The sequence below is a fragment of the Branchiostoma belcheri genome, unplaced genomic scaffold (genome assembly GCF_001625305.1).
Source record: "Branchiostoma belcheri isolate BF01 breed outbred unplaced genomic scaffold, Haploidv18h27 scaffold14, whole genome shotgun sequence".
Classification (NCBI taxonomy): domain Eukaryota; kingdom Metazoa; phylum Chordata; class Leptocardii; order Amphioxiformes; family Branchiostomatidae; genus Branchiostoma; species Branchiostoma belcheri.
Genome location: NW_017802824.1, coordinates 971106 through 989076, shown reverse-complemented (window position 1 = coordinate 989076; position 17971 = coordinate 971106). Strand labels below are relative to the sequence as shown.

General features: G+C 40.4%; 1 protein-coding gene across 4 annotated transcripts in view; it reads right to left on the bottom strand.

Moving 5' to 3' along the window:
* Window positions 1–14568, bottom strand: part of LOC109464656 (sestrin-1-like) — a 56919-nt gene extending 42351 nt beyond the window's left edge. For all 4 annotated transcript variants that reach the window (XM_019761678.1, XM_019761679.1, XM_019761681.1 and 1 more), the window contains exons 1-2: window positions 14044–14568; window positions 12242–12649 (exon numbers count right to left, since the gene is read on the bottom strand). In XM_019761678.1, the coding sequence (XP_019617237.1) occupies window positions 12242–12568 (327 nt within the window). In that variant the 5' untranslated portion in view covers window positions 12569–12649; window positions 14044–14568. The remainder of the gene's footprint in view (window positions 1–12241; window positions 12650–14043) is intronic.
* Between the last annotated feature and the right edge of the window lie 3403 nt (window positions 14569–17971).

Here is a 17971-nt window from a genome sequence, read left to right as displayed (position 1 = left end):
TGCCAATGTCAGTGGCTGAGTTAGGGAAGCTGTGTTTTAAAACCAAGCTGGCATCTTCTTTTATTACTTTTTCCTTCCGCTCTATATATAAACATTGCTGTAGCCTGAAAAGCAGAAGCATGAAAGCGACGCTGCATCTTCCAAAGCATGGACTAATGTCGTCACACGAAATCACTGCAAACATCTCTCAAAGAACTTTCGATCTGATGTGACCCAAATCAGTTCACCTCAATGTGCTGTGAGTGATTGACAACCTTCCTAATAGTCCGAAGGTACCAAGAGAGGCAAGGTACATTGTGACAGTCTTTATTGGCATGTTCATTTTCGGTAGGTACATCATGTACATGATGAATGGCATGCCATAATTCATAATACCTTCCACTGGGAAAAATCTCTGAGACCCAAATCCCTTGGCTGGGTGCCATCCTATTTGTATATTGGGGATTATATGTTTGCTCCCTAAGATCTCATTCAAACTATAAAAAAATCCGGATTATTCGTCAAATTGATACAGAATTCTTCAAACCGATTCATTTTCTTTTGCAGTGTGGACGCTCCAAATCGGATAGATTTTCTCCGAAACGATTCCAAAATAAACCACTTTCAAGAGTTTAAGACGATTGCGGCAGATTCGATTCGGCCAAAACTGCGAGTGTGAACGCAAAGTGTCTTGGCTTCAGTTAGGATGATCTTCTTTGTTTATGTTAATCTACCTACATTGTATATCTCTTTTATTAGTACTAACCACATGCTAATCCATGTTGCTTCCTAATCCATATTCCCTGTTCATATATCTTATGTTCCCTCCTGACCAACCACCTCCTCCTAATACGTTTCCCTGACTAAGAACGACATCATTAACAGTCAATTTACATAAAGAATGGCCAGGGCCCCCCAGTGCTGTTGACCCACCCACCCACTACAGAAAATGACAGATCTTTCATTAACAAATCTGTGTGGTGACACTAATAGCTTTTATAACAGTTGATATACTGTGAAATGGAACATGAAGCTGAGTAATTTTGTGTTGGCGTGAGCTAAAATCGACAGAACAGAAATCGTTGCACTGAATTGTGCGACCCCGCACCGATTACCAGTATGTAAAAGTCATGTCAGGTAAACGTGTGTGACTCTAGAACCTTATCTCTGAAGTCCATATTGCACTAATTTTTCAACATGTTCGAGCCATTTGCTAAATCCTTTAAAGTTTCAACCTAAGACGTAAAGAAAATTATATCACTTATGACAGAAGGCTACGGAGGTGACTTTGACCTTGTTGATATATAGAAGGTCAAACTGCAAACGTACTTGTTCATCCACTCACACTTCACTGCATTCACAGTGGAGCATGTGTGGCTCAGTGGTCAGTAACCCTGCCTCTGAACCAGAGGGTTGAGAGTTTGATTCAGAGGTGTTGTTGCTCACCAGTGACCTTACTTTACTTCAGGCCACACTAATTTACTTTGTTGGTTCACAGATTTGCCAGCTTTATTTTTTTGTTCTGATTTGCAAAAAAAAGATTCTGGTTTGGAATCAACTGAAAAATGGAGCCTTCAAAAATGCACACATTTTGTCCTGAACAGTTGAAGACAGTACTTTTCTTCCTAGATGTTCCATCTATATATAAAAATGCACATTTAATTTAAAAGTTCAAATATTGTGCTTGTTGTTGTTGCAACCGGTGCATGAATAGTTTTTCCACCAAGCTAAAGCCTAGACAGAGGCACATTTCTATCTACAACAAATTGAAACTCCAATTCTGGAACTAAACCATCAAGGCGGAATGCTATGGACCGTGCCTGCCTATTCCAGATGGGAAAACGCCCACCAAGACTTGCTGGTAATGGCAGAGGGACGATTTCTTCAGCGTGGCGTAATTGAACTGCCTTCTACAATTCAGGAGAGGACTACTATTCAACATGATTTAACATTTGCTGGCGTCACTGGTTGGTTCAGATGGCCATCAGTATGCTGGCACCTGTCCAATGGTTATAGGAATGTATACCCTAACGAAAAAACATAAATGTATCTTGGAAGGATACGAAAGGACATACAAAAACATCCTTTTTTCTCCAAAAATTACTGTCCCCATAAAAATCAGCAAATGCATATATGATAAAAAGTATACAGTACACAAAAACAATACCGAGATTCTGGAAAACCAAATATAATGTCCTTGGGAAAACTAAGTACTAGTAAGACCCCTAGATGTTCACAGGCCAAGAACCCAAATATGGAAGTCCCAGTGTGCTGTTGGCGTCTGAGCCTTTGGGAAATTTCTCATACAAAATTCAATTTCCCCTAAATAATAATCCACCTCCACAGAGCCACGGAATTAGTTGAGCTACTTAATATACTATGCAATTAGGCGTAATCTGGATCAGGAGAATCTAGGACAGCTTTCACAAACAAGTCCTGAATATGTATGAGGACTGGGCAATGTGAGTTAAATTTTCCGTGTCACAGAGTTAGTCAGACGTTTTGACTTTATATGAAACAAAAATGGGAAAAACGGACAAGATAGAAGGATTACTCTAGATATTCAAAGAATTCTCCATGGCTAGGTAACTGTGTAACTTTAATGTAGCTTAAAATATTACTCTATAATATATTAATAATCATATGCAGTACTTTGTACATGCTGCAACAAGAATAGCAGAAATCAATATCTGTAATCTCTAAATGGGTGTAGTGAGGGGAAATCTACTTTCTACCTTTTTGTTGTCCATGTCTCAATGTATAAATAAATGCCTATTACAGTTGATAGATGTGACAGTTTACAGTGAGTCCTTACGACTATAAAAGATTGTCCTATTGATGATATGAGCCAATAACACTACATGGGATGCATTGGCAGGGATAGATATCCTTATTTTCTGCATATCTGTACTGGTGCATGTAACATTGAAAATTACCTGCACCAGACAAATTTTACCTGCTCAGAATCTAATATGTATCATACTAACTGTTCAGACATGCGAAATAAGGACAGAAAAAATGACATTGTGAGAATGTGACGAAGGCATTTGCTGGATTGTGACACAGTCATTGAAGAGGATCTAAAATATTTTTCAGGTTGTTTCAATTGTCAAAATGTAAGAACAGATAATTTTTGAGGCAGCAAATTATTGATAAATATTTTGTCTCCTTTATGAATTCCTTCAGCCATTGTTTTTATGGTTCTACGCCTCTCTCAGGGGCTGTACCTCCTCCTTGACAAGTGACAAATGGGCTGTGATGCTGTGTCAGGTTTGACTGCTCATGTTCACACTTCCAGTCCTACAATCATTGAATACTGCTACACATATCTCCTGCTGCAATGTACTGTCAATGAAGGCATCACGCTGCACACGTACACACATTATGTCAATCCCATTGACGTCATCCCGGCAGTTCCACTCATGTTGAAACCCTCCTCGTAAACAGCTAGCTGGCCTATTATGCTTTTCTTCAGGAGGCATTAACCTACCGGTAGGTCAGAGGTCTCAGATATACAGCTTCTGTGTGCAGGAACAACCTACCACCCACGTTTATACATGCATGTACAACAACACAATGGTTGAAGTGGCAGTAACGTAAAGCATCCCTATGTCTTTATATCTGTGCCACGGTTCTGTTCTATGGACAACAGGATTCTAGCCAGCTCAAATTTTTTTCGTAAGGGTTAGGGTTAACCATCATTAGGCTGATTCTTACAACTAAGATGTACAACATGTGACAGAGCCAGCTGAAATCCTGGCTTTTTTCAAATGCACTTGTTTTCCATCAGCCAAGGTTCATGATCGGACCTGAGGGGAGAGTGCATGAGAGCCCTGGACTGTTGAAGGCTTTGCTTGAGTTGGCTGTTAAAAGGAAACGGAACATAGAAGGTCACAATGTCTTCCCAATCAACCTCTGCTTGGAGAGGGCCTCAGGATGCTGAGATTGTATGGTACTTTGGAAGGGGCAATACCAGGGAAGATAACTTGTCTTGTGACCTGGATTACATGACGAATAGTAATACTAGCAGGTTCAGCCAACTCCCCAGACTCTAAAGAAAGACAGACTAAACCTACATTCATGTTCAGAACATAACAAACAAATGCATCCTTCTTCGATAACACTAAGCCTCATAAACTATGACTGTTATAAAGGAGGTCTGAATCAAACTGCCTTGCTGTTATTGAAAGCGTATATTTCTTTCAACATTGCATGGCCACAGGAGGACCAGTAACGGTATATCTGTTGCCTTTCAAAAATGTTCCATGATCCAGCCCTTAACAACACTTAAGGAATTCTATACACAACCTTGCCTACAACTCCTTATCCTATCATAAACGATACCATTTTACTGTCAACACGTTATACAAGCCCATAGATCTCCTATAAATCATAGTCTCCTACAACTGGACCATCAGCAGTATAAACTATAATCTGCTGTGACCGATTATCTGCAAAAGGACCATCTCTTCCCTGCACTTAGCATCAGCAATACAGTTAGCTGCCCACATTGTTATGCAGGATTGGGGGTTGGGCTGACCTGATTTTGTATTCTCTCACATGTCAAAGATTTCTATCAATGGAAAAAAAATCAATGATTGTTTATTTTGTACCTACATGTACTATGGTATGATCTAGGGGAATCTGAAATTACAAGGGAATCAACCACTACTTTTTATTGCTGATCGACTGATGGGTGATAAAGAGGGATTTCCTTCTTGTATAGCCCAATAAAAGGCGGTCCCTTTTACCCATGAGCCTTTGTATCAAGAGAATCCTGAATGCAAGAGTTAACCTTTGCAATCATCTCCAAGCAGATACAGGGAGGAACAGCCAGATTTTTACCACATGCCCTCCCCTTCCACTACCAAAAACATGTTTCTCCAAGCAACATCTACAGAAGTACCTCCAAGCAGATCTTTTGGTGGCTTCAAAACAGTACCAAATTGACAAGATAGCATACAAATTGGCAAGACAGTTAGCTGTTTGCCATAAAAAAGATACCAGTAGTACAAAAAACAAAAGCCTATTAAAATGCCTAAAACACATCAAAAATAAAGTCAACATTTTGTGAACCTCTGCTTGGAGGGTACAGAAGAAGGTGGCAAAGATCAATGAACCCCACAGGTGGTAATCCCCACATCATCCACATACTACTTATCATGTAGGTGTGAATTACCCTACTCATTAGCAAGGTTATGGTGCCCACTGTGGTGTCCAGCGTGACAAGGTTTCCTTGCCTTGCTTTGATCAAGGAGCTTATAGACGTAGGTCATTGAAATGAGAAATCTAGTGCAACTCTTCTGCAGTAATATGGGTATCAGCAGAGGAACAAAAAAATTTATAATATCAATTACAACTTATTTATAACAATTTACTAATATACAGCTCGAATATTGTACGTTTGGAATGAAGTGTAAAAGAACTAATTTGGCAATGGTTTCTGAGAAGTTTTTAGAATGATCCATATTTCCTAAATTCTGACTGGTGCATGCAGGTAAAATTTGTCTGGTCCAGATAATTTTCAATGTTATATGCGCCAGTGCAGGTACCGTATGCAGAAGAAAGTATCTGTAGTCCTAACATTGTATAGCATTTATTAATAAAAGAGCTTCCATGTATTAAAAATGAGGCAGCCAGAAAAAATTGCAAGATTAATCTGCTTTGAAATATCATCTCCCAGTACCCGTGTTTATAATAATATAAATGAAAGAATGTTACCTATACATCTCCCTTCATGTATGCCTTCCTGGCACGACACAATACATCACACTACAGCACATCAAACTAACATGTCTATGAAATGTCTATGATTGATGCAACATATTCTAGCGTACATGAAAAGCTGGCTCCTATTTCAAGCTAGTTCTTTCTGTGTGTAATACAGGTAGCAAGGGTTCCATTCAGTAGACTTTTATCTTTTACTCCTTTCACTCAGCGTCCAATAACATCCGAAACCAAGTATTATATCACCATCCTGTGAGCATCTTCAATACATGCCACACATACAACTAGAGCCATCGGTAACTATGGAGGATGGTACCCAGGCTAGAATGCCTCAGAAGTTCGGAACAAATGCTACAATAGGGCTATTCTTTTTTGAAGATTTGTGGAGGGGAAATAATGGACGCTGGGTAGACTTCAATCTGTTTTTAATGCTGATTTCTACAAATATTTGATTCGTCCTTACCCCTGGCCAGCCTCATATTTTTGGAATGTTGCTGATATTTGCTTATTCTATTGAGAATACAGGTTTGAAGATTCTTTTTCTTCTTCAATGCTTTCTATCTTTCATTATGCTCCTTTGAGTAGAACTGGACAATACCACCGGATGGAGGGGCGGGGCTCAACCTCTAAAGGGGCGTGTCTCCACTCGTATTAGTGTCAAAAGCAGCCATATTAGATTACATGGTACAGTTCTGATAACACCACACATTGGAACTTGTACCCTGGCCACATAAGATTTATCTTGCTGCAACCTGTAATATCATTCTGACTTATATATCTGATAGATACTGTGGCTACAAATCTCATACACATAGCACATTTCTAACAGGTGTTGTCATCTATCCTGCTATTGGTCCTGGGGACAGAATGATGTTTACGAAGAAACGGTGAAACAGTAGCCTTTTCATCGGGACATGAAAGCCGGCACGCTCCAAAACAAACAAACCTGACAGGCAGCGGCCAATAACAAAAAAAAACAAACCTGTCTTGGCGCCAAGGTTCGACAATGGAACATCAACGTGTGTGCGTCGTGTGTGCGTGTAGGTGTCCACGAACTTGCACTCGTGTCCAAAAAAACTGTGTCTAAAATTGGATATAATGTCCGCAGACATGCAAATGAAGCTCTCGTTGACAAAGAGATCTCTCTACGTGGATTTTGAATTATCCTCGCTTGCTAAGGTGGGGACAAAAGAAGGATCAATGCCTGTCTTTAGCCAGAAGCAATGGCAGACTGCCTCTTGTTCAACAAATACTCTTACCTAGCAATACCTACAGCTGCCACTTGCAGTTGGGCAAAATCCTCTGATGTGGTCTGAACTATTCGACTGGAAATTTTCCTTCAAAGTTGCACAAAACTACAGTGTTTGGTATACCTTTGTAGTGACAGCTAGAAAAGGAACATAGAAGGTGTCTATTATAATGATAAGGACAAAGCATCTGTGTACAAATCTTGACAGAAAAATAAAGATTGAGTGAAGATTTACTGATTCTGCTGCAGAGTGCTGCTTTGGTCTCAACAAACGTATGGAATAAATCATAAAGCAATTCTAATGACTATTACAACATACTAAAAGGGTACAGCACTATGCTACCACTAATAGAATTGGTATGGGGTTATGAAACATTCTCTTAGTCTGACAACAGGAAATCAAGAATACTATCATATCTTACAGCCTATGATAAGCTTCAGCTTATCGCATTTAACAGTAGAGAGATTGTATCATGGTTTAAGACATCAAGCTATTTATACTGATAAATCTGTTGATAAGGACTCTGACCTAGAAAGACTGGGGGGAAGGGTTGTTTCAAGACAAAACTAAACAGCAGACAATGTGACAGTACCCTCTAACTTTAATATTTTGGTCTGTCTAGTCTTGAGGCTTCTTTCTCACAGTAAATGCAGCTACAAAGTGTTTAACATGTTGCACAATTGAACAAAACACTTTTTTGGTGTCCACTTTGGTGTAGAGGGCAGGGAAGGTTGCATCATCTACATCTAGCCTGGAGGCAGGGTTGCATCATGTGGGACTGGACATGGAAGGATTGCATCAGAGCATCGGAAACATGCTTGTTCATGTCACTGATTGACTCTGAAGAACCTATAAATACAAGTCTTTAAATACACCAAAGTGTCAGTTTAACTTGAGCCAAAGAGATAAGAGAGAAACTTGCTCGAGCCAAACCCAAATGTTAAGTTCATGTACAAACAGGGTAGGGCATGTAAAGTATTCATTCCACAAGTTACTGTCCTTGCCAGTTAGCTTTTTTCATGCAAGTTGCTTACAGCTGTTGATAGCTATAGACTCAATACCATTACTATCAAGCTTCATTATATAATGCCATTTGAACATGTACTCCAGTAAGGCTCACTGTTTATATATGAAATTCAGTAAGATAGTAAAGATACCCATTTATAAATTAGACTAAAATAACACAACTGAATCAATTCTATTAAATTTGCTGCCTGAATAAGTGAATTTGCTTTTGGCCACAACTCTTTTCCAAGTTTAGCTCATAAACTGCAACTACAAATCATTGTATTTAACAATAGAAAATTAGTGACCTCCCTTGTCCAGTGCTACCCTGAGGGATAGTACCTATGTGTGAAAGACTTGCAAACATGACTAAGCAATACTGACTTGGCAGGATGTCATTATCCTGTAATTATTGTCAGCCAGGACAAAAGACTTCCAGGGGTGATAATTGGTAAGGTTTCACACTACAATATTGTTTTCTCTGGTACGGAACGATCACTGGAGTTGAACAACAGGTGAACCCCCAAGCAAAGTCCACTACTTCTTCTGAGCAGGCTCTTCTTTCTTCAAATTCTTCATACTACCACCACTGCTTGGAAAATTGTGACAAAATTCTACAAGACCCTCACATATCACATTTAAGCTTGTTTGTTTTCATAATATTTATAGCCAAAGCAAATTCCTTTCATGACCTCAACATTTCTAGTCTTCCTATCGTAGGTAACACCCAGTCAGGCTGACAGTAATGTTTCTCTGCAATTTTGATTTATTATTGTAACGTTATTCAATATTGCTGAATACAAAAGGTCTAAAATCATATAAAATTGTTAGCAGATCTGGAGCTGTTGGTTTTGCATTTTCATAGTGTTTTCCTTTTATCTCCAGTTATCAAAAGAGCATCAGTGAAAAGAATGACCTACTTGCATAGACAGATACAGACACTTAAAAGCTGTTCTAATTACATGTTAGGTGCTAAAATGTGGCAGACAATGTTTCATCATCATCAACAGGGCTCGAAATACTTTTTTCAGCCAGGTGGCGCATGTTGCCACCTGAGTCAAAAGCCAGGTGGCGCCATCAGTATTCAAGTGGCAACACTTCCAAGTTATCATTTTCTTCAAATCTGCTACTTATATCTATTACGTTTTCTTCTAGTTAACTACTTAAGTTTTATGTTATAAAATAAATGTAAAGAACACAAAAGCTCTCAAACAACAATGTTTTAATAAAGAATGCCACCTTTACATCACTTCATCACAGGGCTGCCGCCGTGGGAATGCCACGCCTCTACATGGCAGCACACTTATGCGGGTGGTGTTACGTGCGCCATGTTCTTCGTTTGCGCAAGGATAATGTTACTCTCATCTGCCAAATAAACATACCCCCGGAATAAACATACCCCCCGGACAAATACTTCAAAATCTAATAAAAAATGGTATTAGTTCCCTTGATTTTAAAAAAAAATTGGGCATAGGTTCCCCGGATGACCCCTAACAGGGGGCCAACGGTGCTTCCACAAGTTCAACAAGTGAACTTGGAGCAAATATTCCCAAAGGTGTTACTGACATTGATATATTAAAAACTAAACCAAATCCTATTTCCCAAACAAATCACATATTGACACAGCTCAACAAATAAAAATGTGATCATGTCTATACTCCACTCAAAAACAATTTTTGAGAGACACTCGGGTCGCGGTACTAAGCGTGGTAATTTCTAATATCTCATCTGATTCTCCCAATCTAGTACACATGTATTAGGGACTTCACAATCACAGCATCCAACCGCACTAACACAAGAAACCAATAAATTCGGGAAATTTCTCAGTAATGTTTGAAAATTAATCTTATTAAAATACAAGTGAATTTTTATTTCAGTTGTAGCCCAAAAAATATTTTTCATACCTTTAAAGTTTCGTTTTAGCACATTGTAATATGTACTTAATACATGTATCTTGTACATTTGGGTGCTATCTTGACCTTTGACCACTGTTATTGTGAAACACCGTCGGCCATTTTGTCAGTCTCGCCGCTGATTTTCGAGCCGTTTTTTCGAGCAAATTTCAACCGTTTTAAACATTTTACGGCCTCAAAAACTCATATAACGAGGAAAGCAAGTTGTAGTTGTTATTTTCATGCGTAACATTTCTTCTGGGGATGGATTATTTTTCCGCCGAGCTGCCGAAAACTTAGCGTCGCATGCGGTCGGGCGGCCGGCCGGCAGGATTTTGTATCGGCGCGCTTTGCATGTAAACAAGGACAGTCGGAGTTGTTTACATGAAAATTGTGTTGTGAAACGCCAGCGAGGTGTCTGATTTTCTACCAATGAGAACGTTTTCTTTGTGGCGTCATGGCGAGATCGACAATTCATCGTCAATTCACAAGATTGTGCCGACAATGGGGCCCGATCCATGCGATTAGCGGCTCGATCCACGCAAATTATAGGTGGCGCGCTGCGCCACCTGAGTTTAGGGGAGTTTAGGAATAAGTGGCGCCAAGCAAAATCAGGTGGCGCCGCGCCAGTGCGCCACCGGGTATTTCGAGCCCTGATCAAACACTTATGGCAAACATACTGAAAATAAACAACATCTAATTAAGAATCTTAACACATAAAAAGTATTGCAGAGAAGAGACATTGTACCTGTAAAATACATAAAAGTGTATGTACTGGCTAATTTGGGGCCATGTCTAACTTTTGAGCTGTGAAATTCCTTCTGGCTACTTGGAGATGAAACCCTGTTTGCAATCTGTGTACACTCTCCTTAATTTTTCCTTAGATGTTTCTCCTCTTTACCAAACATTAACAACTGGATTGAATTGAACATGATACAACCAAACCTTGACTAAGTGTAGCACTGCTATGTTTGACTCCAATCAAGTGTCAAGATATCTGCATGGTCATCCAATAAAGGCGCCTCACCCGATCAGGCCACACAATATCTGTTTACCTCCAGTCAATCAGGTTGTTTACACTTCCTCACAGGATCACTTGCACAACACCCTGATGTAACGTGATCCCTCTGTGATCCTAGTGGAAAATTCCATCATGCCAGAGGGAGGTAAATAAAATTCCACTCTGGTAGTTATTATAGTAACTTATTGCATCCAATTCTTTCTCTGTGCAAGATGCATGAAACATGTCTGATAGCAAACAAAATACAACTTTATAAATGCTAAAATTCCAGGTAAAAAAAACAGTAGCTCCCTCCCCCATTCCAACCATTTGCTGAAATCTGGAGGAAACATCTTGACTCTATCCAAAACACCTGCTTGATAAGATCTTAGCCCTATAATTTCCAAATGACTTTCTGAACAACACTATCCTATGTACATGTATATAAGTTGGTAACAGCTCATCTACATAAACTATTTTGTTGCTAGTTGGGTTGCCTAGGCTGCTTATCAATGAAACTGATAAATAAATAAAACATAAAGGCCAGATAAATATTGAATTTTCCATTCACATATTTTTTTTGGGCCAAACAGCCAGAGTCACACCTTGTTCCATTGCCATGCCCTACAGAAATGTATATGAGAAATATACAGCTGCAAACATCTAATTTGAGTCAAGGTCTTTTCTAATTCAAATGATGAGTGAATAGCTCTACTGTGTTCTGAGTGTACTGAGGTATTCCTTGGGTTCTCCATTCCAAATCAGCAATGCAAATAAGTAGCTACGAGCTACACTCAAGTACTAGTATAGAAGGAAGTCTTGTAACTGGAGGCACACTGCCTTCTCTGAAATAAGAAGCTATGAGGATGCTAAGTAATAATATTTTCTGACCACACTCAAGTATCTCCATTCTCCAACATTATCATGCCAATATGAGAGCAGGACTTGGCACCTATTCTACATATTGGCTTGACAATTTTTGGTGATCATTTTCACTGTGTGTTGTACTTCTAGTTCTACCTTTGATCTCAAATGACTGAAAAATTGTTTTCTTTTTCTTGATGAAGAATTTTTTTCAGGAAGGGAAATCAGCTTCCAGGATCTTATGAGGAAGAGGATGTTCATCAAAGAGACAGTCGGAAATGAGGATGTGGCCTGACCAGCTGACCGGCCAGTGTACTTATCTGACCACTTCACTGACCAGTAGAGACACTTCCCTTAAACCAAGCATGTCTTAACTCTTGTAATTTAAACTTTGTCATTTACATGCTCTATTATCTATACAGTTGCAGGTGTATATAGGACAAGACATGCTAATTTTATATTATACCCTTGAGATATCCTATATTATGACCTACTTTTAAAACTGGTTTAATGGGTTCACGCACCTTGACGCATTCCAGAATCTCGTTTGCTCGGTCGCGGACATCGTGGAACGGACACTGAGTGGCGAGTCTTATGAGCGAGGATAGGTGCTGAGTCAGGTGGCGCGAGTATTGAGAAATCTCGCCATTTTCGTGAACGTGGTCCGGAGGGGAGGGGGTGGATTCGGCCGGTGGCTGGTGGTGTCGCTTGATCCAATTCTCGTACATGGACGCCACACTGTCCATAGCCAAACCACGGGTCAGGTGGTCACGCGACGACAGGTCGGAAAAGGTCCGCAAGCAATCCTTACTAAGAAAGATGGGGTCAGCCTCCGTCTCCGATCCGGCCATGTACGGGCAGCGTAAACCACTAACGGCAAAATGGACACGGTGCCCGCGATTCCCCCTGCCAACTGCTCGTCCCCAGCTAACCTGCAAGAGACCACAGAAACCGATAGCATCAGATTCATTATAACACAAGCATCTGTTCCTGATAGAACTTCCAGATGTCTCTTACCAAGGCTTGGTAAGGAGGTTATGCTTTTAACAGTATCTACTGGTTGGTTATTTGGTTGGTTGACTGGTTGGATAATTGATTAGTTTGATGTGGAAAACTTAAGCTATGTACAGAATCAATTTTCTAAATTCTTAAAATAGCAAAACACTGCAAAATACTAGCAGGACAACTTTGTGAGTTTTTTTTCTTTTTTACCATATCATGTCCAAAAAAAATTAGACCCTAGAGCCCAAACCTTCCTTTCTGTACATTCAGCAGAAATAGGGCTAGGGACTCCCTAGCACGTACAACAGGAAATGCCATTATCATGAGCAAGCTAATATTGGCCATACATTACATAACCATACCCTTGGCCTATCCCCTATCTGCCCTTTCTGTAGCCTGGTTTCCAAACCCCTTTTAGCTGCCAAGTCTCTTTCGCCCTCTCTGCTATTACTGGAAAAAAGGAAAGAGACTCAGCAGCTACGGTAAATCAGGATTTATTCATGATACTTTTATATTCGCGGTCAGCTTCTGTACTGCAAACTTATCAGCATATGCCACCACCGTGAACGCTTAGTTCCCAGAATATATCCATTTTTCTAAGACAAAAAACTTTTGCTACCACAAAAATTACAACTGATTTACAGTATCAAAAGGTATGGATACCAGGTTCCTCTATCAGTGCCTTTTCAGCACTGTAAAAACAGACATGGAAAATCTCAATCAACCAACCAACATATAATCCTATTTATCTGTATACGGATTTACCAGGGCTCTGTATTACTATTAGCATCCGCTATATTCAGGCATTAGTAATTCCACACCAGACCCAATGCCGTAACACATGTGCAGCTTTGATACGGTCCAGGTCATGGCAAACACCGTGAGTTGACAAACTTTAATCCACAGAAGAGTGGGGACACATGTCATGTGAGTGGCGTGAAACGCCTCATCTGCAATGTGCGGTGAATAGAAATACCCATTTCATGGCGCGATCGTTAAAAAACAGTCGATAAACGGTCGATGGGAGACAACGTTACAGATTGCACCTTTTTGGCGAAAGGGGGAGGGCGGCTAGAGCAGAGCTATAACACAGCAACAAAATATCTGGCATGTCATGCATATTAAAGAGTCGTGACTGAGGATCCGGTACTACTGTGGACGTGAATTTATTGCTTCATGCTCCCAAGATTATACCTTCCGGATCGCTCGTCGCTTAATGTTACATGTCGTCGGTTAGGACACCTGTCAGATTGGAATGACATTTTGAGTAGTGTGCGGACTTGACGACCAGACGAGATATTAACGGAACACTGAGGGCACGTACCAACTAATGCGGCGTCGAGCGAGTCCGTGAACCGGTCAGAATCGATGTGATCGTGGGTAGGCAGTGTTTGGTGACAAATCTGGCGTGTAAAGTCGGGGGAAATCGTCCGAGCAAGTTCAGGGTTTCTCCGGGTAACAGGACAGCGGAAGAGACTTGGCAGGTCAAGGGTCAGTCCACCAGCCGCCAGTGAATTTCCACACAGCGAGCCCGCGCGCAGATAACGGCCAGATTTCTTCGGCGTCTCGCCCTCGGGATCCGAACTAACGATGTCCTGTCGTCTGGAAGGTGTTCTCAGACACAGACAATCACCATTCTGATCCGAACTCGGGAGGAATCCGTGCGAAAATGACGATTTCTGTGCCAGTACACGTACAGACCTCCCCGTCTCCAAATCTACCTACCTCATTGGCAACGCAAATTAGATCGGAAACGTCAGGTACACACCTCCAAAACTGACCAATCACAGGCCGCGCGCCGATGATGTCATCGGAAATGAATTCTCCCGCGAAAACCAACAAGCGGTGAAATCGACAGACGAACAACACGCAGTCTCCAAGCAGATGTTGGGTGCAAGATCGTAACGCTTTCCGTCTCTGCCATGTAGAAATCTGTTTTCTAACGTCACGTTATATTTTAACAACTTAGTGGCAAGCAATATAAACCAAAATATTACCATGTGCTAAAAATAGTGTCGTCCTCAACGCCGGGGTGCTCATAACGGCGAAATTTTTGGTGGATCAAAAATGATAACTCAACGTTAACCGTGATATCTTTTGCAATGTCGGTGAAAAAACAGTCACTTCAATGGTCTGGCGTTTCAGGTAGCCTTTCGTCAGTGACACTGGAGCAAAAAAAAAAGAACGTGACTACAAACGTTCACAACATTAAAACGGAAACTATCGAGGAAAAGAAGGAAACAACAAGTTAAGAATAGATTCTGACGAGTGACTGATAGTGACCTACAATGACCCCTTTGTGACCAGTGTGTCCTCGACTGACCCCAGAAGAATAGTTGGTCATCCTAGAACGGTTACAGTTTGGCTTGTAAACATGCAGCTTCTTTATTCGTGCCGAAACAGTAACACTATACGTACGACGAAGTGACCGTAACTTCAGTAGACTACAGGCTTTGTCCAGTACAGCAATGTAGACATTGCTTGCACTGAAACATCACAATAACCTCTTTACAACATTTTGCCACCAAGTTTGCACAGTGAGAAAGTCTATTTGATCACATTTAGATACTAACATTAGTAGATACCAAAACTGCTTCGAGTAGTTCGAGCGTATACTAACGTTGTTTTCTAACGTTATATTTCAGAATCAAGAAGGTTTCGAAAGCCTTCTTTCTTCTTAAGTCATCGGCTAGTAACGTTACTTGTTATTACATGTACTCACTTGTAAGTTGTAACGTTACATGTGAAGTCAATCTCATCTTTATGAGTAGCAAATAATTATCAAATAGTCGTCCCTAATGCCAGTCGGAGCACACGTTCCCAGAAGTTTCCGCTCTGTAGTCTCAAATACTGGTTACACTAGTTCTCATCTCCAAGGCTTGTCTCTCGGTTTGCAAAAAAATAGCCGTACCTGTCCTGTGGATATTTGCCCACTTCCCTCGAAATTTGGCCATATTTTCTGGTTACTTAAGTGCAATCCAATTGGTAGAAAAAGTATGCAATGTGAAGCAGTCAAAATTGCCTTTTAGAAGGTGACAGACGACTCTCACCGAAACGTCGAATGAATAAAAGACTTCGTTGTGTAGAAAGTCTCTTTACTCATTATTTCATTTGTCAGAATACTTTTACTGACATGTGTTGTTTAAAGTTTTGCCCAAACCTAACACCAAATTCATTTTATTTTCCCATTTGTCTTGACAAATTTTCTTACAACATGTACAGGTATTTTTGTTGGTATCAAATCGTTTTTTTTGTAACATCGTTTATTGATCAATCCTGTCAGCATTTATATATCAGTTTCACTTGTTCATCGATTTATTATTGTATTCAATTTCAATATGTTAATCTGTACATGTGCTTTGCTTGTCGTACATGTATGTATTATCATTATTATGTATTGTCTGGTGGCGACATGAATATAAGTCATGTATCTTGAGTGTGTCGCCACCGCGTCTTGTCATTATGTGTTTCAATAAAAAAAAGAAGGGTTCTTTTGCGAAACTAGGGCGGGAAGCCGTGGACCCCTCCAACTTCAAGAGGCCGAACAAATGTACTCTCCAAGCAGAGGTTGTGGGGAATAATCGTTACCTTTTTATATATGGCCGTTTTTTTTTGTCCTGATCCCCACCGTCGGTGGCCGCGGAGCTTCTCTGGCTAATGGATACTGCCTGGCCAATTTGATACTGTCTTTTTGCCACCGAGAGGGATCTGCTTGGAGATTAGAACAAATGAACACAGGCCAAAATTCATAGATATCTTGACGGAAGTGACAAAAGTAGGTAAAGACCATCACTCAAAACCCCCATTTCTAGGTAGGTGGCAAAGTTAATCTATCATCCTGAGGCTATCTACGTGAAATTTACGTATGGCTTACACTTGAAATAGGTCGACCATGACGTAGGTTATATTATCAGCTGTGCATTCCAGATACATAGTAACTAATACAAGCCATACATGTAACGTTATGTATTTAACTGTTAATAACGTTATACCTTTTAATTTCAGATCTGCAATTTTCAATGATTTAGTGGGAATCCCGGTAATATATTTCTTCAAAAGTAACGATTCATTATTTGATGAAATTAGATATTATTCCTTTCATACGTTAACCCTGCATATACGCGTCTGAATACTAGTATTTATTTCCCAATGAAGGTTTCAACTTAGAAACCGTGTAATCTTCACCATGCATAGTCCAATGTAGGCCGAATATCGGCCTATTATAAAATGGGGATAAAATTGGCCAGAGGAGTTGGTCGGCCAGAGAGGGTCCTGCAGCTGCAAAGGAGTCTGGTGGAGATCTAGCCTCTACCAGGCTTCGGGAGGCGACTGGAAATAGTAGAAATCAACCAAATAGAGAGATAGCATGTCAAGGGAGTTGGTCTGCTGGAGAGAACAGTGGCAAAATGTACTCTCTAGCGGACCAACTCCCTGGGCATTTTATCTATCTATTTGACCGATTTTCTACTCTTTCCAGCCGCCTCCCGAAGCCTGGTAGAGGCTAGTGTAGACTATCAACAGTGTATAAGCATAATGGTAGCTAAGTTTTCTATCTCCATGGCATATAACCATGGATCCTCATTAAATATTTATGCCTTCCTGGGAAGAAGTGTGTTTCTAATACCTGCGATCGCTCGTGATCCTCTTGCGGTTTTACCGGCCTTTTTAACGCCTGAAATATTTTCTTTGGTCCAGTAGAAAGAGAATGCATATATCTGTTTTTTTTTTACACAATTCCGTCGGTTTAAAGAATTTCACACGAGAGGCAGTAAAGATCTTTGATACTTGCGTGTTTTGGCTATGTTTCGGCTGCTGGTTAGTCAATCGAAAAGCACTGTTGACCAAAACAAACATTCCTCCTGCTCATCATCATCGGTCGACCGTATTGGTCGGCCGGGATATACTACTCTCCAAGCAGAGGTTTGGGTTTGAGGTCATTTTTGGCAAGTTTTTAGGCTTTTTTATCGGGGTTTCTCTTTTGCACTGAAAAAATTCAGTGCAAAAGAGAAACCCCGATAAAAAAGCCTAAAACATGCCAAAAATGACCTCAAACCCAAACCTCTGCTTGGAGAGTAGGATACACCACCCCTTACGAGGTGACATACCCTTTCGTTAGCTTAATACAAGACGGGGTTCGCCACGCCCCCGCCCATTTGGCATTCCTATAACGTTACATATATTTAATGTATCCAGTTTATACATTTGCATTACATGTTTCAGTTTTACACACGTTATACCTCTTTACTGAATGC